We start from the raw sequence: 23,638 nt of genomic DNA on the forward strand, positions 1-23,638 counted from the left end.
TACAAAAACAACATTTATTTGACTGTAATATGGCAGCATGTTGGTACAATTTCAATTATTAAAAGCCAAGCAAACATGCGGAAAATATTGTGTGTCATTTCAATGAATAGTTCCAGTATTATTACTCACATTATTTATTAACATTCATGGGTCATTTTACAAAACAGAATAGCATACTACAACCTGTAAGAATTTGCCAAACAGTCCAACAATTCCTATATCAATTAGTAGAACCATTTGAATATTAAAGTCAATACAAGTCAAAATACTCCCAAAATATGCATTTGTTAACCAGTAACAGTGCAAATGCATTGATACTGTTGCAAAGGTGGGCATGATTGGGTATTGGTCCAGCATCTACAACATCAGATTCAGAGATATATTAAACAAAATGTCTACAATTTACACTCTGAAGTCCATACTGCAGATACTGCGTTCCAATATGATTTTGTTGTGCCATGTTGTGATATTAGTTATTAATGAGTTATATAATGAGAATGCTATGCTACAGGGATTAAAAAAATAAATAAATGTACTACAGTTTATTATAGCCTGTAAAAACCTTGGCATGCCTGGGAACAAGGTTAAGGGGGTCACAACATACAGACAGGACAGCTAGCAGGTCATGAGAAGCTATCTGAACTCCGTTACACCCTCGTCTCTCAGAACAGCCTCGAGTTCCTTTCCCCGGGTCGATTTTAGTGTGTGTGCGCGGAGAACAGTTCTGTGCTGCACAGCATGAGAGTTTCTTAAAAGTGGGTTTTGTAAGGTGTTCGACTTTCACAAGTTCACATTTTTTTTCTCAGCCTCGTGCTCACTTCTGAAGTTCCTGAGGGGTGCTGAACGTTTCGTACACGTTGGCGGCAAACTCTTTCACCTGGTCTATCAACAGGAGATCCTAAAACGTGAAAGAAAACAATATACATTGGTGTGTGTGGGGGGGCAGCTTGTGTGCCATATGGAAGTCAAAATGTGCCAATGCATATGAAGGTTCTCACCTGGACAAAGTGACTTGGTATTTCACTGCATATTGAATGTATCTGTCCGTTGATGATGGGAATGATTTTGGCTAGCGGTAGGCTTACGTGCGATAGTCTGGAAGACAGGCATGAAAAGCAGGACTGATTATCTTTTTTTCAACTTAATAGTAATATACTGACCTTGAGAAGAAAGTGATCAAATCTGAAAGAAAAAAAAACCCTGGTACATCTGATATTCTGACATTAAAATGTGCTAAAACCCATTTTAAGACTGTATACTTTTTACTTTAAGAGTGTTTTTCTGATATACAGGGTTCATACACATATTTACCAATACATTTTCCATGACTTTTACTAAACTTTCTGGTTTTATTTATTTTATTCCAGACCTGGAATATGGTTATCCTACTGCTCATAAAACATGCACTACTAGGCTTAAGAGATATAACCAGTTTAGATGGAAAGGATCTCAAGATGACTAGCTGAAGATGTTACTGTAGCTATTCCCATTAATAGACACAATACTTCCTTGAAAATAAATTCCAGCACAGCAGGTCATAATGAAATGACCTTTGACAATAGAGAATGTTTTATACAATGATAATGGCGCTTTTCCACTGCATGGTACGGTACGGCTCGGTTCGGTACGGCACGCTTTGGTGCTTTTCCACTGCATGGTATGGTACGGCTCGGTTCGGTACGGTACGGCTCACTTATGGCGCATTTCCACTGCATGGTACGGTACGGTACGGCTCGCTTCGGCTCACTTTAAATGGTACCACCTCTGTTGAGGTTCCAAGCGTACCGTACCGATACTAAAATGTGACGTGAAAACACTGCAGATCACTGATTGGTCAGACAGAATCCTCTCTACCAGCGTCATTGTATTTACGACACGAGACACTTAAACCCGCTAGATTTAAATAGCCAGTAGACAACAGCCAACGCTGTAGCACCTGTTTTAAAAATATTTGCTTAAAAAAAAAAAAAAAAAAAAAGAAGAGTATAAACTTCCAAAAAAAAGAAATGGCTGAATCGTGGTCAGTGGACGAGGTGCAGACGTTCCTCTCGTTGGTTGCCGAGGAGTGGATGGGGAAACACGGAATGAAAAATTCGCATTTAATATGATGATGTCATGGTAGTAGAGACGGCAACTATAACGATCAGTCCCACCCACTTTGAAGCGGTACTAACTGCAGTGGAAAAGCAACCGAGCTAAAGCGAGCCGAACCGTGCCGTACTGAGTAGAGTCGTACCACGCAGTAGAAAAGCGAAGCGAGCCGAACCGTTCCGAGCCGAACCATGCAGTGGAAAAGCGCCATTAGAAAGCTACACATGGCTATTTATCTGTTCAATAAAATACCTTACTCACCTGTTGAGTGATAAAAACGCAATCATTAGTGTACCTTTAAGCCACAGAGTAAAAAATACTTCTTACAACTTATCTGACAAATTTGAAAAACGTCAGTATTGCAAGATAGTCGCAATTACCTTTAATTTATTTATTTTTCCACGGCACAACCGAGCTTCCATAGGTTTGTTATTGGTTATTATATAAACGGATTTTGAAACTAATTTAACACTTTTTGGGGTAACTGTATATACCTTCTTGAATAAAAATAAATGCATGTACACTGACCGATCAGTTGTACTGGAGGGGGTGGAGTCTCCCTGCGGGGGTCGGAAAAACTCTGCCATGTTGTCTAAGAATCGGATAAAGCCTCTGCTCAAGCAGGTACGGAGTACAGTATTGAAGTCTGGACTGAAAAAAAAAAAGTTTAGAAGTAATTAGTACACAGCTACAGAGCTCAATAATGTGCCTATGCTGAAGTGATCTGTTAAAGGGATACTCCACTTTTTTCGGAAATATGCTCATTTTACAACTCCCCCAGAGTTAAACAGATGAGTTTTACCATTTTAGAATCCATTCAGCCGAACTCCGGGTCTGACGGTACCACTTTTAGCATAGCTTAGCATAGATAATTGATTCAGACGAGTCCAGTAGCATTTCTTTCAAAATGACCAAAGAGTTTCAATATTTTTCCTATTTAAAACTTGACTCTTCTGTAGTTAAACCGTGTACTAAGATCGACGGAAAATGAAAAGTTGCGATTTTCTAGGCTGATATGGCTAGGAACTATACTCTCATTCCGGCGTAATAATCAAGGAACTGTGCGGCTGTACCATGAGTGCAGCAGGCGTAATGATATGACGCAGCGCCTGAAAATAGGTCTAATAGGTTAGACAAACTTAGTCCCGGTCACGTTGGAAGAAGTTACCGAGCTGGGGACTATTTTTAGGCGCTGCGTCATATCACTACGCCTGCTGCACCCATGGTACGGCCGCACAGTTCCTTGATTATTACGCCGGAATGAGAGTAGTTCCTAGCCATATAGGCTTAGAAAATCGCAACTTTTCATTTTCCGTCGATCTTAGTACACGGTTTAACTACAGAAGAGTCAAGTTTTAAATAGGAAAAATATTGAAACTCTTTGGTCATTTTGAAAGAAATGCTACTGGACTCGTCTGAATCAATGATCTATGCTAAGCTATGCTAAAAGTGGTACCGTCAGACCCGGAGTTCGGCTGAATGGATTCTAAAACGGTAAAACTCAACTGTTTAACTCTGGGGGAGTTGTAAAATGAGCATATTTCCGAAAAAAGTGGAGTATCCCTTTAAAGGTGCACTGTGTCATTTTTAGCGGCATCTAGTGGTGAGGTTGTGAATTGCAACCTACAGAATTTACGGTGGCCAACAGGAAACAAGAAAAGATGTCGTCGTATGAGACAGCAGAGAGTAGCTAGTAAAGCAATGAGGTTTCTTTACAAAGATAAATTAAGAAATTAGGTTTACTGAATTATTCAGTAAAATGATGTTATTGCGAATATTATTGTTACTTGTTCATCATTGTGTCAGTGTTTTATTCGCTGACTTTAGCTAGCTTCTTTTCACGAAGAACAACATAGTGACGAAATGCGTTTGTCCCTTTAGGGCCACTGTAGAAACATGTCGGCGCATTTCAATGTAAGGGGACCCGCAGGCGATATTTTTTTTCCCAGGATGGTAGGGGAAGACTCATGAATATTCATTAGGGAAGTCATCCCTGATTGGTCTTAACCCCAGTGACGGGTAGGTTTAGGGGCGGGGTTAGGGGTAGGTCATCAGACCCCCAGTGGCGGGTAGGTTTAGGGGTGGGGTTAGGGGTAGGTCATCAGACCAATCATGGATGACTTCCCTAATGAATATTCATGAGTCTTCCCCTACCATCCTGGGAAAAAAAATATTGTGACCCGCAGTGTATATAGATAGAAATGGCTTATTCTAAGGTAATAAAAATGTTTTTATACACCACTGAAAACATAGTTATGTATATGATATTGCATTTCTGTCAACAGATTCTCCTAAATATTACACAATGCACCTTTAACCTATTGATTTCAACCAATTTAATCTCGTCAGCTTCATTTTTTTTCTTTGAATTCAGAACTGTGTTTCTTATAACTCATATAATACTGTATAAAATGAACTGAGTGTGTTAAGGCGTTCAATACAAAAATAAATCATGAGATTAATTACTTTAAACTTTTGAAAGTCCTAACCTTTTTATTTTCAATTTTTAACTATATAGGTTTATATCGGTGCCTTGATTTCCCTCACCTTTCAAGCATATCTCTGGTTTCATTCAGCAGCTTTATTGTTGTGACATCATTTTCTGTGAGACCACAGGCCTGGGAAAAAATAAATAAATATATATATATATATATATATATATAAACAGACAAAAAGGAATAACTGATACATATTACATATTTATTTATTAAATATTTAAATTACTTTTTTAACAGTCACTTGTCGCCACCTACTGGCTTAATTATGTAATTGACAATATTTATTTGAAGCATCAAGTGATTTTTTTTTTTTTTATTGCTTCAGTGTGTACATTCGAACTGTAAACTTTTACCCCAGTACTTTTGTGATAATATGAATCACTGTAACACAGAAGTAATGATACTGTGTGGTTGAAAAGACTGTTTGTGAAGCCGTTTCATACCTACACATGACAACTGCTCTCTCTGGGTCAGCAGCAACACCAACACAGATTTGATTGTTCCGATCTGATCGTACTTGTCAAAGCTTTAATAGACAGAGCCGAATCGTTGTCTTTTAGGAATAAAATTGCGTGTCGAGATTGTGATCTTTTAACGACTAATCATGCAGCTCTAATACTAATGAATTATATAAATAATAATAATAAATGACTAATCACTCACAAATAAATTATATATTATATATATATGTACCTGTGAGGCTAGCGTGTTCTCTTCATCAGGCATCATGTACCAGGAAAGACTTTTGTGTTTAGAGGAAGCACAGCCCTCCTCCACTAACTGTCTGATCTGAGTTAACTGTTGCTCCAACTCTTGTAGGGACAAACTCTGCTTCAGAGACACCCTGAGGAGACATGAACAGCAGTTAGCTGAGGATAACAAGTATGAGATGACTAGATTCATTCATCATCCAATCAAACACTCAGCGTACAGTCCAAAAACTTCCTGGACAGCTTTCTTCACCACAGTTATCAGTTCAATGAGCCCTGAAAAGACCGAAAAAAAGGAACATCGGTATAAACAATAGAGCATATGGCCTGTACGAACAGAGGATTAAACTATAATACAGATTAGACGCTCTTATACAGATCTGACATTGTCCTCACCTTCTCCAAGAAGGTGTTGGATACTTGACAGATATTGTTGTTGAACATCAGGAGGGGCGAAAGGGGTCTAAAGTGGCAGTGTAAGAGAAATGTGGTAAAAATGACATGTGATAACATAATAAAATGACTTTGCTTTGCCTTTAAAACACCAAGCCCTGACATACCGTTCCATTCTTTGTCACAGAGTTGTCCAGGTACAGGTAGCCACCAATTATGTTGAGCTGAACTCTGAGTAACACCACCAGCATGCAAGTGCTGTAAACCGCCACAATGCTGCGGGTAAAACCTGGAGGGCGGAGATCATTTCTGTTCATAACTCATTTTACTTCCATAATGTGATGTATTTTCAAACAGGACATTCAACAATAAATTGTAGGGTGGGACTGGGAATTTATCTGATTGTGAAAAATGGGTGTTCCAAATCAGAATTCAGCCAAAACAATGCCATAATTATTTGGTCATTGCTCAACATTTTCCAGTAATCCTCATGACATCAATGGAAAAGAACATTTGTTTATTACATTTTACCAAAATTAAAAATTAATTAATTAATTAATTACACTACCATTCAAAATGTTGGGGTCGGTATAAGATTTAAAAAAAAATTTGTTTGATCGAAAATACAGTAAAAAAAATATTGTGAAATATTCTTACACTTTAAAATAACTGTTTGATATTTTAATATATTCTAAAATGTAATTTATTCCTGTGATGGCAAAGCTGAATTTTCAGCAGCCATTATTCCAGTCTTGGAATTATGCGTTTTTATATGACAGCACCATCAACGGCAATATGAATCTGCAGCGGTCAGGTGGTACATCGGTCACGTGGTTCAAGTCGAAGCTCTTAGAAAATTCCCAGTTTACAAGTTGGAATTACGATTTCTTTGAGGGCATGAACCACGGTTGGTGGTCAAGAAACAATTATTATTATTATCAATGTTGAAAACAGTTGTGCTGCTGAATATTTTTGTGGAAACCTATTTTTTTTTTCTTCAGGATTCTTTGATGAACAGAAAATTCAAACCATTTATTTAAAATTGATTTTTTTTGTAATAATGTAAATGTCTTTACTGACACTTTTGATCAACTGTTGTGTTTTTTTTCTTAAGAAAAAGCTACATTGAATTGCCATTACTGTTCTATATATTTAAACAAAAAAAATATATATATATATAGTTATATCAATAATAAATAATAAATTACAAAGACATTTTTTCTTAGGAATAAGGTACACATATCGATAGTTCACAATAAGATTAAAAATGTGCATAAACAAAATAAATAGGGTCAATTTTGAGTTCATATTGAATACATCTGGAATACTATTACAGTAAAGAAACTTTTTGAACTCACTAATAATCTTTAGATCCTCCCAGATTTCAAGTTTATTGGCTGGCCTGTGTGGGAAGACATGATGACTTATGTCAGTTATATTCTTTTATATTATAATGTACTAATCATCTATAATTTGCATGAAGCATGACTCACTTGGTCTTCAGCAAAGCAGTGAGGCTCTCTGAGTTCAGGTGATGTATGATTGCCTCTCGGAGAGTGGGGAGCATTGATAACACTACAGATAAGACACAATTACATACATCAGGCTGAAGAAACATTACTTTCATGAACTGATCATGTAATTGTCTTATTTTACCTGTCATGTTACAGGTCCTCTGGTTGCTTTCGAAATGAAACTGTCTCCGAGCTTGAGCGATGTATTCGGCTGCCTCTCGCTCCTGCATCTGCTGAATTTTTCTTTGTGCATATTTACCAAGTAGATAGACACCTGTGCATGAAGTATGAGGTTACATTACAATATAATACACAAGAAAGTGATATGCAATATGTAAGATCTATTCAGTAATATAAAATCGTTCTTAAGGCTAAAAAATACCAGGGTAAAGTCCATATCGACTTTGCTATGACTGTGCCAATAGAAAATCTAGGTGACAGGTGAGCTGAGATTAATGAATTGAATGTGGAAATAAGAACTAATGCTTGGCAACACTGTAATAACATGCTAAACTATATACAAGATATTATAGCTACAAGTATTTTTATTCATCTATTAAAAACAAGTAATATTTAACGCACAGTCACTAGCTAACAATCTCTTAACTACTATAAGCATGCAGGTGGTCTAGTTGGCCACGTACCTCCAACAAAAACCCCAGTGAAGATGAATTTCCTCTTATGGCGTTTGATGAAATTCCATGTAGAACTCAACATTTTAAAAACAGACTTGACACCACAAAAACCACACTCGAAAAACTAGATGCAAGTGCGTGTTTGGACGTAACTTACTAGCTAGCACAATGCTACATGGCAATAACTTCTCATGTTAGCAGCAAGCAGGCGAACTACAGATAACAGATCGAGTCGATTGATCGATTATGCGCTCGATCCACCGCCCTGGAAGGTCCGTCAAGTATTACGGTCCCCCGTAAACACGTGCGCGTGTAAACAAAACGCCACTTTCTCCCAGATTTGTGCTGCTTTTTTTTTATTTATACGGTTATACTTTTTGTTGAGGATACTGATAGATATGCAAACAGACAGTTTTTATCCCGAGAAGAGTGAATTTCTGCAGCCATCAGATAGTGAGATACAGACATGGATGTCAAAGGCGTTTGACATGGTAAAGACTCTCTATGTTTTCTCTTACCAATTATTTACCATAATAAGTGTCATTTCCCCTCCAATACCATAGTAACTGCAGCACTGTATTATTACTTTTACTGTGAGACTGCCTTTGTCGGAAAAGTGTGTGTGTATTAACTGTAGTTGCTGTGATATTTTCATTGCCATAAATGTGTATGGTAATGGTGAATTGTACTTTGGGTTGTTTTGAGAAAAAAAATATTAACATATGACATATTAATATAACATATGAATTACTTTTAAAGGCAATTGAAGCCCTTGAGAATGGTGAGGTTCCAGTTGGCTGTCTGATGGTTTATAACAATGAGATTATTGGAAAAGGAAGAAATGAGGTGAATGAAACAAAAAATGTAAGTGACTTCACAATGCAACTAATAATTGATCATTTAAAGAATCATAATTTATTATTGTTCAATTTATTACGGTAATTGAAATTATGTCTAAGCTAACAACAATCCTTAATCTAGCTGACTATCCCTATGCTCCAGTATGTATCGGCAAATGATAATTTATCAATTACAGGACAATCATATATTTTTTTATCTGTTAAAGGTATAGTGGAGGATCTTTCCGAATTTTAGATAAGACCCGCCCTCTCCACTTTTTGAATAAGTTTGATTGATTCACCAGAATGATTGACAATTAGGAGGACCAATAGTATAGGTGATCCACCCAGAAGTAAAAAATCCTCCATTATACCTTTAAGTTATTCAGAAATACGTAAACAATGCGGTTCATACAGACCGTGATGTGAATACACCTCTCCTATGATGGACATGGTTTCCATTTCTGAATCTAAATTCAGTTTTGATAGTTTTTGTGAGGCTTAAAGTCTAAATGTTTAGGTGGTGTAACAGTTCAAAGATTGTAAAAAATAAAAGTCTTATTTTCTTGTAAATGATTCATGATTAAGATGTATCCACTCAAGGTGTAAGGAACATATTTGATTATGTTTCACTTTAGTGGTTGCATAATATAAGTTTCTAAGAACATTATGAACTAGATTTTTAAAAGAATTTCTTCTTTTTGTCATCTTAAATGTCCTTATTTGCCATTGACCCATTTATTATAGTTTAGGTTTTGATTCCTAGTAAAGCAAGGAGAAACTTTGGACTAGACGAAACACCCTGATGTCTGTGCCTGCTTTCCTCAAGGCTACTCGGCATGCAGAAATGGTGGCACTGGATCAAGTGCTGGATTGGTGCCGTTTCAGAGAGAAGGACCCGAAGGAAGTGTGTGAACAGACTGTACTGTATGTGACAGTGGAGCCATGTATCATGTGTGCAGCTGCTCTGCGCCTGCTTTGTATCCTTGAAGCCAAAATGTGGTTCACTATTATTGGATTGACATTTACACATACACTACTAAGGTTTTTTTTAATGTTTTTGTAATGAAGGCTCTCTTATGCTCACCAAAGCTGCATTTATTTGATCAGAAATACTGTAAAACAGTAATATTTTGACTATTATTACAATTTAAAATAACTGTTTTCTATGTGAATATATTTTAAAATGTAATTTACTTCTAGGATGGTTTGATTTGGTGCTCTTATTTTATTAATGTTGAAAATGTATTATTATTGTTAATGTTGAAAACATTTGTGCTGCTTATTATTTTTGTGATCTCTCTCTGATTCTTTTAAGTTCAAAAGCACCACATTTATTTGAAATAGAAATCGTGTGTAACGTTAGAAATGTCTTTACTGTCACTTTCAATCAATTTAATACATCCTTGCGGCATAAAGCTATTTTTTAAATCCTACCAAACTTTTGAACTGTAGTGTAGATCTTTGTGTTAGTCACAGGCCTTCCTTTTATAAAACAATTACTATCAAAAGTAGATTTTGAATGTGTTATTGTGTTTGCCACAGGATTTTATTGTCTAGTAGTCATGTCATCGCTTAATGGATACCTTAACATTTAGACAGACATACCTCTTGTTGTATATGGGTGCAAAAATGAGCGGTTTGGAGGCTGTGGCTCCGTCCTGGACATCTCATCAGATCATTTACCACACACTGGAACTACATTTAAGGTAAAAGTATTCCCTCCAATTCCTATCCAGTTAAATTTAAATTCCAGCTCCTGCTCCAATTCAAAAGAAAGCCAGTTCCTTAAATTCTGAATATTTTTCTTGTAGAAACTTCCACATTCCCTCGATTTTAGTCCAGACCACATTGCATATTTTTGCTGTAGCACATGCTTATTTGCTTATTACAGTGCATCGCAGGCTATAGAGCGGAAGAGGCGGTTGAAATGCTCAAGACATTTTATAAACAAGAAAACCCAAATGGTAAGGGAAGTCTTTTTAATGTATGCATGTTAATCTCCATTGATGTTTTCATCGACATGTTACTGAAACGTGATGTTTTTTCTCCCGTTTGTCAGCTCCCAAACCTAAAGTGAGGAAGGATTTGGTTAGTCCACCAGGTGGCGCTGTAGTCATTCAGGTAAATCAAGGACCACAAGATTGAGGAGAGAGAAACAATTGCTCCTTTGAGCTGAAATGGAACATATTTGAACATTCAGACGATTACATGACCTTGTATCTCAATGATTTTGCCATCTTTTTGAGATCATTGATTTAATCTACTTCTATCTGAGGAACCACATTGCCTCATTAGCCAGACCACATCGCTCGTAAACCTCCAGGCCTCTTCTTCTCTGTGGCTGGACGCTGTGAGTCTCTTCACAGCATGTAGAAGCACAAGACTAGGCCTGTTCTGCATTATAGCGCAGGTTCTTCTCCAGCTCTTGCTCTCTATGTGTCCTTATATAACCCAGAACACTGGTTCTGAACTCTCAATGATCTCAGTCTTGGGCTCACTAGCAGATGCAGGGCAGACCCAGGTGGAGTTTCCACTTACTTCATTGCCAGAAACTTTAAAGGGATAGTTAAAAATGAATTTCTATCATTACTTTCTCACCCTTCCATAGAGCAAAAAAGGTGAATTTCATGAAGATTTTTTTTTAAGAATACCAACCTAGTTTTTTTCAATATATTTAAAGTGAATGAAGTTCATAAAGTATCATAAAGCATAGCTTTGTGTTGTCCTTTTGTGTTCCCTGGAAGATGGAAGATGGTTTGGTATGACATTAGGGTGAGTAAATAATGACTAAATCATTCATTTCGGGTTAAATATTCGAAGATCTTCCTTTGGTTTGCCTGTAATTTATAATTTTTTTGTAATATCTCTCACACACTAACTTTCAAAAACACTGAACCTTTGTTGCGTCCTCACTAGTGTTGTTTTAGTATTATTTCTATACTGTTATATTTTTTATTAATAATTTCAGTTAACCTTTTTTTATATTTCATGCTTTCATTTTCACTTTAGTTAGATTTTTTGTAATTTTGTTATGTGCTTTTGTCATTTGTATAATTTTTTTTTAAGTTTTTGTTCATTTCAAGATAGTAACTTTAGTGCGTCAACTTAAACGTATTTCAGTTAGTTGCCATTTGCCAAGGCAAAATTTCTAAAGTTGTTTTCAAATTATATTTTCGTGGGTCAAAATGACCCGATGCCCTAAAATTATACTTTTTTTTTCTTTTTTTTTGCCCAGAAAGCTTATATCATTTAATTTTTTATAATATTTTTCTCTATTTTTCTATTTATTTACCTTTAAATTACTAGATTTTTATCAATAAATAATATAATTTAAGCACATTCTTCACATTCTTTCAACTTAAATTCAAGTGCGACAAAATTCCTAAGGTCTTGGACCATTCTGATGAACACTCAATTTTTAAAAAACTTTTTCGAGCAAAATGACCCGAGGGAAGGATGAGGTTAATTCCATAGTTAACAAAAAAAGTTTTTAATAGTTTTAGTTAATAATAACCCTGATCTGCTCACTGTGAAATTATTCATGTTATGTTGCGTTTCTGGCTATTAAAGTATAGCGTATCTCTCATGAGCGGTATTATAATGGTTTCTAAACCCCACATTATTAAATTGCCATGTAATGTGTCATTAGTGGCTGGAAGTGGGTTTCTGTGGGTACGTATGAAAGAGAAATCAAGCGGTTTTGGAAGTAGATATGAGGTGTCTGAGATCTTCCAGTCTGTCATTTTTCAGGCCCTGTCGTCTTACATGGTTATGGGTTCTGCCGGCCATATCAAATGAATTTGAAACATTTCAGTTACTGCTCTGTTAATGTCATTGTAAGTAGAGAACCCATGGGTTTAATTGTTTAGTGATGAATGATCAGACATTGAGCTCACAGCTGGCTTTTTAATATGAATGTACTATCTTGATGTTGAAATGACAGAGGCTGTCATTAATAAATAAAAATAATCATTTAGATTCATTGTGTAAGTAGTATGATCTTAGTAACCGATTCAAAACAAGAGAGCACTGGTCCCACACCTGGTAAGCATTTGACAGGTGTTATGCCCTGGCAGCGTTACGCCATGAGTCAGTGCGAATAAAGAACATCGTAAAACAAGCTGCACCCACCTACGCAGCCCCTGTTCACATGGAATGAGAACAATATTTTGTCTCTAACTCTTTATCCATAGACGGTATTTCATAATGCTTCATTCATAGAGTAAAGCGAACTTTTTTTTTTTTTTTAACAAGCAAGCAAACCCAACCCAGGGTGAGAAAAAGTAATGTAACTTGTTACTTTCCATAAAAAGTAACTCAATTAGTTACTTTTTTGAGGGAGTAACACAATGTTGTAATGCATTACTTTTAAAAGTAACTTTACCAAACACTGCTGGTATATTTCATCATACACTCTAAAAAATGCTGGGTTGTTTTAACCCAATGTTGGGTCAAATATGGACTAACCCAACGTTGGGTTAAAAAATGCAGTTTAAAAATGGACAAATTGCATTGGTTACATTAAAAATGTAACCCAACGGCTGAGTTTGTCCATTTTTAAATTGCATTTTTAACCCAACGTTGGGTTAGTCCATATTTGACCCAACATTGGGTTAAAACAACCCAGCATTTTTTAGACTGTAATATTTTCCAATGTTATGATTTTGAAAATTGAGGTGAAATTGTAGTTTTGTATAATCCCAAAGTGGTCTTAGTGAGATGGTAAAGACACAAGGCGTTTTATTCTACAAGTAATCAAGGATTATCTTTAAATATTGAGGGGTAATTTCATTATTATTTAGGTTACATGAAAATTTGAGCCTTTCTTTCCAGATCGCTTTTTTCTTAGAGTCAACATGTATGGCCATTCGCAACACATTTTTTTCTTTTCTATCGACTTATTTATGAGAGAAACAAGATATTCATTGATAAAAAGAACATGGGATGAATTGAATTGTGAAAAGTTAGTGTTACACATCCGAATAAAAAGCTGTTGGTTTACATTATCCAATTGCATTACTGTGGCAGGCGCACCAACATTTTGTAACACTTTATAGTTAACCTTAAATAACCTGTATTTTTCACATTTCTATATACACCTCCGAAGTGCGATTTTTTTTAAATGCTCACTTAGGCTTAATTTATTTGATCAAAATTAGATATTATATTATTAATTATTATTATATATTTTTTCCTATAATAGCAAAGCTGAATTTTCTCAATCATTAGTCTTCAGGATCACATGATTCTTCAGAAATCAGTCTTGTACGCTGATTTGCTGCTCAAGAAACATTTATTATACCATCAATGTTGAAAACAGTTGTGCTGCTTTCTATTTTTGTGGAAATAATGATATTTTTTTTTAGGACTCTAGGTATTATTAACATATTCTTTTTAACAATATAAATGTCTTTATGGTAATTTTTTATTATTTTAATGTCTTTACTGAATAAAATAATTTATTTCAAAAAATAAAAATGCTGACCCCAAACCACAAATTGTAGTGTATGCTAAAACGTTTTTAACATTTCATTCAATTAAAAGGATAGGTCACCTCAAAAATGGAAATTCTGTTAACATTTACTTTTTATAATTTTTTGACAGTCCGGTTCGTTGTTGTTTTGGACCCCTTCTTTCATAAAAAAGAAAAAAAATCATCTTTTGTATTTCACAGAAGTCAGTCATATAGGTTTGGAGCGACACGAGGATGAGTAAATGATGACAGAAATATTCCTTTAACAACAAATAATAACATATGTTAATTCTGTTCAAATTGTTCATTGTAAGTTTATGATCCTTAATGCTTTGACCAATAACAAATTAAACTACATTAAAAAGTGTCACCACATGTACCACTGAGTGGTTCACAAGACCAGGAATTAAGAAAGCAAATGAAGCTTAGACAATGTGATCCACAGTGTTAAAAGGTGTAGTAATTTATAGATTTGTGAAGTCCAGGCCAGTTGATTTATCATTGAGCTGTCCTTCAAATGGATCCTGCACACCATTTGCACTGCACAAATTCAGCTGTACTCACCTCATTTACATTTTTTTTTTTTTAAAAGGTTGTTAATGCACATTAGGGAACCGTTCAGTTTGGTACTTCTACGTGCAGGAGAGGCAGTGTTAATGAGGAGACTATGAAGTGTCTTGACAGAATTTAAGCACGCACGCACACACTTTCACTCTCTCCACACGCTGCCAAACACACATCGCCCAGACTAAATTGTCAACACGACATGTTGTCAGGCAGACCTATCTGAATTTTAAGTGTAATATTTATGATGGATCATAATGAAGTTTAATTGCCAGTCGTTGCATCTATTTTTTGACGATTCCTCCGAGAATGAAAATTATGCACGATAGGGTGTGAACGTGAAACAGGAGAGTATTTTGACAGTTCTGTCTGAAAATTTAGATGTGATAATACAAGGTTTCTCGTTATCGCTTTCCTTTGCTCCTCACAAATCCGCTTTTATCCCATGGCATTTCACTGTTCTGTTGCACCAAATTCTTTTTCTTGGCTGTTCGGGACACACATTTTGGACTTTAAGGGGACGGGGTTCTGCAGGGCCTGGTTATTTGGACTTTTCCATCAAAAGGTGATTGCTATTCCTTGTCGAGCAAACTTTTTCCTCAGGCCTGAAATGTGTGTGTTTCTCATTAAAAGAATGTCCAGCTCTGCACAAAGGAATTGTTATGTTTGGGCAACATCTGTGTCTTAAAAGTCCAGGGCGAAAAGGCCAGAGAAAATATAGGACAAACATTAAATCATAAGTACAACAATTTTTCCCTCTGTAATTGAACGGTTGGCTCTACTTTTCCCACAGAATTGTGGTGCGTCTGTGTGTAAGGGGAGAAAGAAAATAGCTGAGTGAAGACTGTAGGTTTCATTTCACCATTCTTCTGCATCCACAGCTTCGGAAGAACATAAAAATTACAGTGAGAAAATGTGATTTTTCAAAGGTTTTTTATTAATAAAAGAAGAAAATAAAACACATTAGTGAAGTAAACCAAAAAAGGCATAAAGAATATCGCCCCTTTAAGATAAAAAAAAGTCATTTAATTGGGAAGAAACACTTTACAATAAGGTTCCATTTGTTAACATGAACGAAAATGAACAATTGTATTTTATTAACCTGTTACCTGTCGCACGTCTCGATTTTGCCAAGTTAGACACGTTCCCGGGTCAATGTATTTTGTCGATACTGGAACAACATTCCTGTCTGAAAATGTAATTCATAACCACCCATATCCCTAAAATCAGAGGGAAATGATAAGCGAATAACACTGATTTAGAAGCACCTAACCCTGGTTGTAAGCCCAAACCTGACATAAACTGTAAACTTGTCCCTCAAAGCTGATTGGTTGATTGGAATGTTGTTCCAGGATCAACAAAGATGTTCATCCAGAAACATGTTGCACTTGGTGAAATCAGGTTCTGCGTTACCTGTCATCCCCCTTTTTGAGCATAGATCTGAGAAGGTTGTAATTAAAGAAGACATAAAAAAATCAGGGTTTCTGCGAGTCTTAAAAAGTCTTAATTTGCCCTTACACAAATTAAGGCCTTCAAATGGTCTTAAATCAGAGCAGAAAGTCTTAAATTCATAAAGTCGTGGCATTAAATGTTGCATACATTGCAAAAAATTTGTATTTTTGTCCTGTTTTCCAATACAAATATATAAACATGTTTAAGTCTTAAAACGAACAAATATCTGTCAAAACTTCTAAATTAAGCAGATTTTTCTGAGCCCATTGGCAGATATTTGTTCTGGTTTTAGTCATAAACTTTATTACATAAACAATTTCACAGAAAACAAGACTTCACATTTTGTCATTTTACAGCTGAAGTAAATGTATCTTGATTTAAGAATCTTTAGATATTTGTACTGGAAAAAAACGAGAAATACTGAGGAAACATCACTTTTTTTGCAGTTTGTTCAGAAGGTACAGTAAAAGTTATTTTCATATTGTAGTGGTTTTAAGCAAAATGATTCATGCTTTCTTTCTTTTTTGTAAAATGAATTAAAAAGTAACATATCTATTGGACATTGTATTTTCAAATTCTAAAGTGTTTCTCCTTAAAAAAAAAAAAAAATTGATATATTGTGTTCCCTTCAATTTATTTCTTAAATTTGTATTACTTGGTCTTAAAAAGGTCTTAAATAAGTCTTAAATTTACCTTCATAAAATCTGCAGAAACCCTGAAAATGAAAGTGCAAAAAAGTTATATTTACGTTTACTGTAAAGCAAATGTACTTATCTAAACATTTTTATTTCATACAAAATGTATATTTTACGAAATAATTTGGACTAAAAATAATAAAATCAAAGGCAAAATTGTGTTCCAAATTTGAAGTTGATATCACAAAAAGTTAAAAAAGGTAAAAGTTAAAAGGTAAAATATCTGAGTGAAAGGGGAAAAATGTGGGGCGGGACTTGATTTTGTCCATTGGAAATTGATTGGATGGTTGTGGTTTGCTGTTGGGATCTCATGTGAGTGACAGGTTCTCGCGCCATAAAACACGTCATTAGAGAAGTGATGCCACTGCATGAGGGAGAGGAAGCTATTTTAAAATGAATTTTCAAAAATAATGATGTGCACAAATAAATAATTTTTAATAAATACTGCAATATTGCGTAAAAAAAACAAGAATTCATGGTGACTTAATAAATGTTTTATATATATATATATATATATATATATCATATACAGTGAGGAAAATAAGTATTTGAACACCCTGCTATTTTGCAAGTTCTCCCACTTGGAAATCATGGAGGGGTCTGAAATTGTCATCGTAGGTGCATGTCCACTGTGAGAGACATAATCTAAAATAAAAAATCCAGAAATCACAATATATGATTTTTTAACTATTTATTTGTATGATACAGCTGCAAATTAGTATTTGAACACCTGTCTATCAGCTAGAATTCTGACCCTCAAAGACCTGTTAGTCTGCCTTTAAAATGTCCACCTCCACTCCATTTATTATCCTAAATTAGATGCACCTGTTTGAGGTCGTTAGCTGCATAAAGACACCTGTCCACCCCATACAATCAGTAAGAATCCAACTACTAACATGGCCAAGACCAAAGAGCTGTCCAAAGACACTAGAGACAAAATTGTACACCTCCACAAGGCTGGAAAGGGCTACGGGGAAATTGCCAAGCAGCTTGGTGAAAAAAGGTCCACTGTTGGAGCAATCATTAGAAAATGGAAGAAGCTAAACATGACTGTCAATCTCCCTCGGACTGGGGCTCCATGCAAGATCTCACCTCGTGGGGTCTCAATGATCCTAAGAAAGGTGAGAAATCAGCCCAGAACTACACGGGAGGAGCTGGTCAATGACCTGAAAAGAGCTGGGACCACCGTTTCCAAGGTTACTGTTGGTAATACACTAAGACGTCATGGTTTGAAATCATGCATGGCACGGAAGGTTCCCCTGCTTAAACCAGCACATGTCAAGGCCCGTCTTAAGTTTGCCAATGACCATTTGGATGATCCAGAGGAGTCATGGGAGAAAGTCATGTGGTCAGATGTGACCAAAATAGAACTTTTTGGTCATAATTCCACTAAACGTGTTTGGAGGAAGAAGAATGATGAGTACCATCCCAAGAACACCATCCCTACTGTGAAGCATGGGGGTGGTAGCATCATGCTTTGGGGGTGTTTTTCTGCACATGGGACAGGGCGACTGCACATGGGACAGGGCGACTGCACTGTATTAAGGAGAGGATGACCGGGGCCATGTATTGCGAGATTTTGGGGAACAACCTCCTTCCCTCAGTTAGAGCATTGAAGATGGGTCGAGGCTGGGTCTTCCAACATGACAATGACCCGAAGCACACAGCCAGGATAACCAAGGAGTGGCTCTGTAAGAAGCATATCAAGGTTCTGGCGTGGCCTAGCCAGTCTCCAGACCTAAACCCAATAGAGAATCTTTGGAGGGAGCTCAAACTCCGTGTTTCTCAGCGACAGCCCAGAAACCTGACTGATCTAGAGAAGATCTGTGTGGAGGAGTGGGCCAAAATCCCTCCTGCAGTGTGTGCAAACCTGGTGAAAAACTACAGGAAACGTTTGACCTCTGTAATAGCAAACAAAGACTACTGTACCAAATATTAACATTGATTTTCTCAGGTGTTCAAATACTTATTTGCAGCTGTATCATACAAATAAATAGTTTAAAAATCATACATTGTGATTTCTGGATTTTTTATTTTAGATTATGTCTCTCACAGTGGACATGCACCTACGATGACAATTTCAGACCTCTCCATGATTTCTAAGTGGGAGAACTTGCAAAATAGCAGGGTGTTCAAATACTTATTTTCCTCACTGTATATTGCTTACTATACGTATCTAACCTATACTGTTAACAAATGAGGCCTTATTATAAGATGTTATTAAATATGGAAAGGCCTTTCCAACCAGCAAGTTTCTCTTCTGACAATGTTTGGATTTCATGCGGCAATATCTGCTCAGCTTAATCTCAAAACTTCTATGGCTTCAGAAGGACCACAAACAGCCCATGGAATCAAATTATCTTGTGCTCATTGTCGTTTGCCATATGCTAGTGTATATAAAGGTGTTGCTTATTTGTTTTCCTGGGGCATATAATGACACAATCCCTCATAAATCATCCCTTGGTAAATAAATAATACCTGACATGAGTTATATATGTAATGTGGTTGTTTGTAACACTGGCTTTGAACGCACGAATAGAGCATGTGTATATTCAGTGCTCACACAATGCTTGAGGTATTCTGAAATACGATAACATTCATACCATAAATTAAATACATGAATTATTCAATTTAATGTTCAAGCCAATACAGGTCTGTGCTTTATTTAATTAAGTAATGAGGATGAGATTAAAGAAATTGGTTGGAACAGAACGAGCCAGTGGTCTTCAGTCAGTTTTGGTCTTGTCTGATTCCAGAGTGCCTAGAAAAAGAAAAGAAATATATTTTTATTTTTATTATATAGATATCATTAGGCATGTAACCACCATTAAAATCATGTGGTTTCCAATGGTTCTTTTTTATTTATTTATTGTTAATACTTCACAACAAGGTTCAGTTTGTTAGAATTGGTTAATGCATTAGGTACACTACAGTTTAAGGTCAATAATTTTTTTTTAAATAATACTTTTATTCAGCAATGATGCATTAAATTGATCAAAAGTGACAGTAAAGACAATAAAAACGGTATATTTCAAATAAATAATGTTCTTTTGAACTTTTGAAAAAGTATCAGAACTGTAAAAGAACTGTTTTCAACATTAATAATAAAAATAAATGTTTCTTGAGCACCAAATCAGCATATTAGAATGATTTCTGAAAGATCATGTGACTGAAGACTGGAAATTACAGTTACAGTTTAAAATATATTAAAATAGAATATTATTTAAAATTGTAATAATATTTCACAGTATCACTGTTTAACAGTATTTTTTCTTACCGACCCCAAACTTTTGAACAGTAGTGTATCCTTTTAAAATAAATATACCATTGTTCATTGTTAAATCATGTTAGTAAATAATACATTAGCTAATGTTAATTTATTCGACATGACATGTTAAAACTGTATTAGTATAATTTACATAGAAATTAACCAAGATTAATAAATGTTGTAGAAGTCTGACACCTATGCATTAACTAAATATAACACATTAAACCTTATTATAAAGATTTGCCATTCAATGATCAAATTAAATGATTAAATTTCAATTAGTAATAATCATTATCAGTATGTGGTCACATTCTTCAGCATAATGCTGATAATTAAAAAGCAGTAACTGTATATATTATGCATCGCAAAATATTAGTATTCTCTTCAACGGTTCCTTTAGTATTTGTCTTTAATATTTTAGCATAATTGTTGCATACTGCAGTGACATATTCAAGATCTGTGATCTCTTGGCAAACGATTGTGCATTTCAACAAGCTGTTCAAACCGTGAGTCAGAGTGAACAACAGCACAAAGCATTAGTGACGGAAGCGTTCGTGGTTCGTTTATCTGGAGGGGCTGTTGGACATTGCGATATTGCTGCTCTGGACATAAGAGGGAGATCTTGTACTGAGGACAAAGGGACAAAGATCAGCTCCATAGGAGAGAGTGTGTGTTTGTGTGTATGTGTGTGTGTGTGTATGCTGCCTCGGTGATTTGCAGGTCAGTGTCAAACAGGTGGGAGGAAGAGAAGCCTTCGCCGTCTGCTGCTCTCAGACTGCTCACGGGCTCTGTTCCCATCTGCTGTGCACTACACCCACGATGCACTGCTCTCAGTCTATAGCGTTAACAGGTGGAGGAGTGTGCGTGGGCGCATCAGGAAGCTAAGCGGGATGTATATGTACCTGAGGGGAAGTGTATAATGTCTCTAGCCGTTATCCCGGCGTGGGTTGGGGAGCAAGAATATTTGTAGCTAGACATCATAAACATTCAACTCACGCATGTAGCCAGTCAATGGTGGAAAACACAAAATCATCTGTAATCGATATAAAACACACTAGCCAAATAGCTTTTTCTATGGTGTTTTATTGTGCTTTTTTTTTCCTTGCTCACTTTCTATGGAAAAGAGCAGTGTAAACACCATCCTTTTGTGTCCCTAAATAAAGCTAAATAAAGTCATACAGGTTTGGAATGGAAGTCTTCAGCAAACACACAATACATTATTGTGAGGAAAATCCTCTCCAGTAAGGCTGAGCCTCTATGGTATGAAAGTATATATTGTGAGAACGGTATAAAGTATCTATCATAAGAGATTATGCGTTAACACTTTAGTTTAGGGTCCAATTCTCACTATTAACTAGTTGCTTTTTAGCATGCATATTACTAGGATATTGACTGTTTTTTTTAGTACTTATAAAGCACATGCCTTATTCTGCATGACCATATTTAACATCCCTTAATCCACCCAATAGCTAAAATTAGGAGTTTATTGAGGCAAACGTCGTAGTTAATAGTTAGAATTGGACCCTAAACTAAAGTGTGACCAGTTTTGCTATATGGCTTATATCACAGTATGTAAATATATCCACGTAGCGCAGTACTACTTTAAAGTTATAGACACTTTAGAGTGATAAACATGGAAGCTTGTTTCCACCACGGTAAAAAAAAAAGGACATTGTGAATTTTTATCACGGAATTCGGACTTTATATCTCACAATTCTAAGAAAAAAGTTTGAATTGCGAGATATAAGCAAAAAAAAGTTAGAACTGTAAGATAAAAGTACCTTTTTTTTTTCTGTGGTGAAAACAAGCATTCATACTTGCATAATTATCAGCTATAAGTTAAAAATACAATCATAAGGACAACTTTTATGATGTTTTTTTTTTGTGTGTGCGTGTTCCACAGTAGATACAGGTTTGGACTGGCATGACGGTGAACAAATGATTTTTAGGTGAACTATCACTTTAACTTACTCTTTGAGGAATCCCAGATGTAGTTGTTCAGGATTTCTCCCAAGACGTAGTAGACATTGATCAGAGCCGTGAGGCAGATGAAGAAGGAAATTCTGGCCATGGGCCCGATGTGCTCCAGCAAAGGATAAACCCACACCCCCGTCACGCTGTGCACCCAGCACATCCTATGAGAGCGAGACAGAGAAAATCTGTTACCTTTGCACCCGTGATCTGTCTAATGTGTTTGTCCTTCTGTCTGCTAAACCCAGCGTTTGAAAGGCTGCAGAAGCAGTCACCACACTGTCAATGTGTCTACCATTCATGTCTGTGAATGCTAGACACTGCTCTTTTTGTTACGATGAAGTGCTGCTTCAATCCTTTTTTTGTTGCTAGAGCAATTTTAATGCAGTCACATGGCTATAATCTACAGCCTGACAGTCCGTTTATGTAATGGATTGTGTCTGTTTAATCTACTCCTGCACTCATAACCTTAGCTTTAATATTTGATGAATGTGAAAGAAGGCCCATCTACCTACTTTTCAAATGCCTTGTTTTCTGAGACTCGTGAAATAGAGTATATAAAAGCTGTATTTGGAAGGTAATCCTCATGTAAAGCTGCCCATGGATTTAACAACTGCAGGCAAGTCTTATTCCCTGACTAAATAAAAAGCAATGCCTAATCAGCTTAATTTAGGGAAGGGAAATAAGACATAGAGGTGTGTGCTGATAATCTTGTACTGAAGGTGATTTTGACAGACGCCTCCTACGTGCCGTCAGACTAGTTTAGTTTAGCTCCAAGCACTTTCTTAACATTGCTAATTAATCTGTTATATGCAAGCCTAAATAAATCCTAGGCGGTTTATTTTCCAAAGGTTTCTGGGGCACTGAAATTGGGGTTGTATCTTTCCATGAATTGTGTACAAAACAGGGCTCGCAACTCTTAAAATATTTTTTTGTCAACCTCAGGAGGTCTGTTTTATTAAGTGTTTTATTTTCTATGAGATTTACCATTATTTCCAACCCTGTTGCCAATTTGAGACTAATTGGGTCTAAATGTAAAAGTCCTGATTCATGCGATCTTGTTCATTTTTTAGCCAAAAAAGCATGATTATATTATATACTGTGCATATAATAATTATTAATATGTATGATTCATCTTATTTATTATTTATTACATATAACATATATTTATGAATCATAATTATTAATATTTATTATTATTGATGATGATAATATATTTATTAAAATATAAAATAACTATTAATTAGGGCTGGGAAAAAATTTATCGCGATTAATCGCATCCAAAATAAAAGTTTGTGTTTGCATATTATATGTGTGTGTACTGTGTATAATTATTTTGTATATATAAATACACACATATGCATGTATTTATTTTAGAAATATTTGCATGTATATACTGTATATAAATTTATACATAATTTATATTATATATAAATATAAATAATTTAATAATCTTAAATATATACATGCATATGTGTGTATTTATATATACAAAATAATTATACACAGTATACACACATATATTATGCAAA

The 23,638-nt window shown here is 35.6% G+C and overlaps 3 protein-coding genes across 4 annotated transcripts in view; 1 reads left to right on the plus strand and 2 right to left on the minus strand.

Annotated features, from left to right (window-relative positions):
- On the minus strand, nucleotides 1–8,155 carry pex3 (peroxisomal biogenesis factor 3). Its single transcript, XM_084432785.1, has 12 exons — nucleotides 7,851–8,155; nucleotides 7,349–7,480; nucleotides 7,186–7,267; nucleotides 7,051–7,094; nucleotides 5,860–5,981; nucleotides 5,696–5,762; nucleotides 5,521–5,575; nucleotides 5,283–5,433; nucleotides 4,639–4,709; nucleotides 2,620–2,742; nucleotides 999–1,095; nucleotides 1–898 (listed from the first exon to the last, which is right to left on the minus strand). Exons 1-12 carry the CDS (start codon nucleotides 7,921–7,923, stop codon nucleotides 815–817), a joined length of 1,101 nt encoding a protein of 366 aa, XP_084288911.1. The 5' UTR covers nucleotides 7,924–8,155; the 3' UTR covers nucleotides 1–814.
- The window catches only part of adat2 (adenosine deaminase tRNA specific 2), a gene marked incomplete at its 5' end in the record, with an annotated part of 25,432 nt that continues 9,826 nt past the window's right edge, over nucleotides 8,033–23,638 (plus strand). Inside the window, 6 exons of one of the 2 annotated variants that reach the window (XM_084432786.1) lie at nucleotides 8,033–8,332; nucleotides 8,601–8,705; nucleotides 9,510–9,660; nucleotides 10,283–10,389; nucleotides 10,575–10,647; nucleotides 10,743–10,804. In XM_084432786.1, coding sequence (XP_084288912.1) covers nucleotides 8,033–8,332; nucleotides 8,601–8,705; nucleotides 9,510–9,660; nucleotides 10,283–10,389; nucleotides 10,575–10,647; nucleotides 10,743–10,804 — 798 coding nt within the window. Of the gene's footprint in view, nucleotides 8,333–8,600; nucleotides 8,706–9,509; nucleotides 9,661–10,282; nucleotides 10,390–10,574; nucleotides 10,648–10,742; nucleotides 10,805–20,855; nucleotides 21,071–23,638 lie in introns of those variants that run through there. The other variant, XM_084432787.1, reaches the window with a different exon arrangement.
- Nucleotides 19,469–23,638, minus strand: part of aig1 (androgen-induced 1 (H. sapiens)) — a 41,392-nt gene continuing 37,222 nt past the window's right edge. The window contains exons 5-6 of the mRNA XM_084432790.1: nucleotides 22,107–22,270; nucleotides 19,469–19,628 (exon numbers count right to left, since the gene is read on the minus strand). Of these exons, the coding sequence (XP_084288916.1) occupies nucleotides 19,594–19,628; nucleotides 22,107–22,270 (199 nt within the window). The 3' untranslated portion in view covers nucleotides 19,469–19,593. The remainder of the gene's footprint in view (nucleotides 19,629–22,106; nucleotides 22,271–23,638) is intronic.

Source organism: Rutilus rutilus (genome assembly GCF_951802725.1).
Source record: "Rutilus rutilus genome assembly, chromosome: 15".
In the NCBI taxonomy this organism is placed as follows: Eukaryota; Metazoa; Chordata; class Actinopteri; order Cypriniformes; family Leuciscidae; genus Rutilus; species Rutilus rutilus.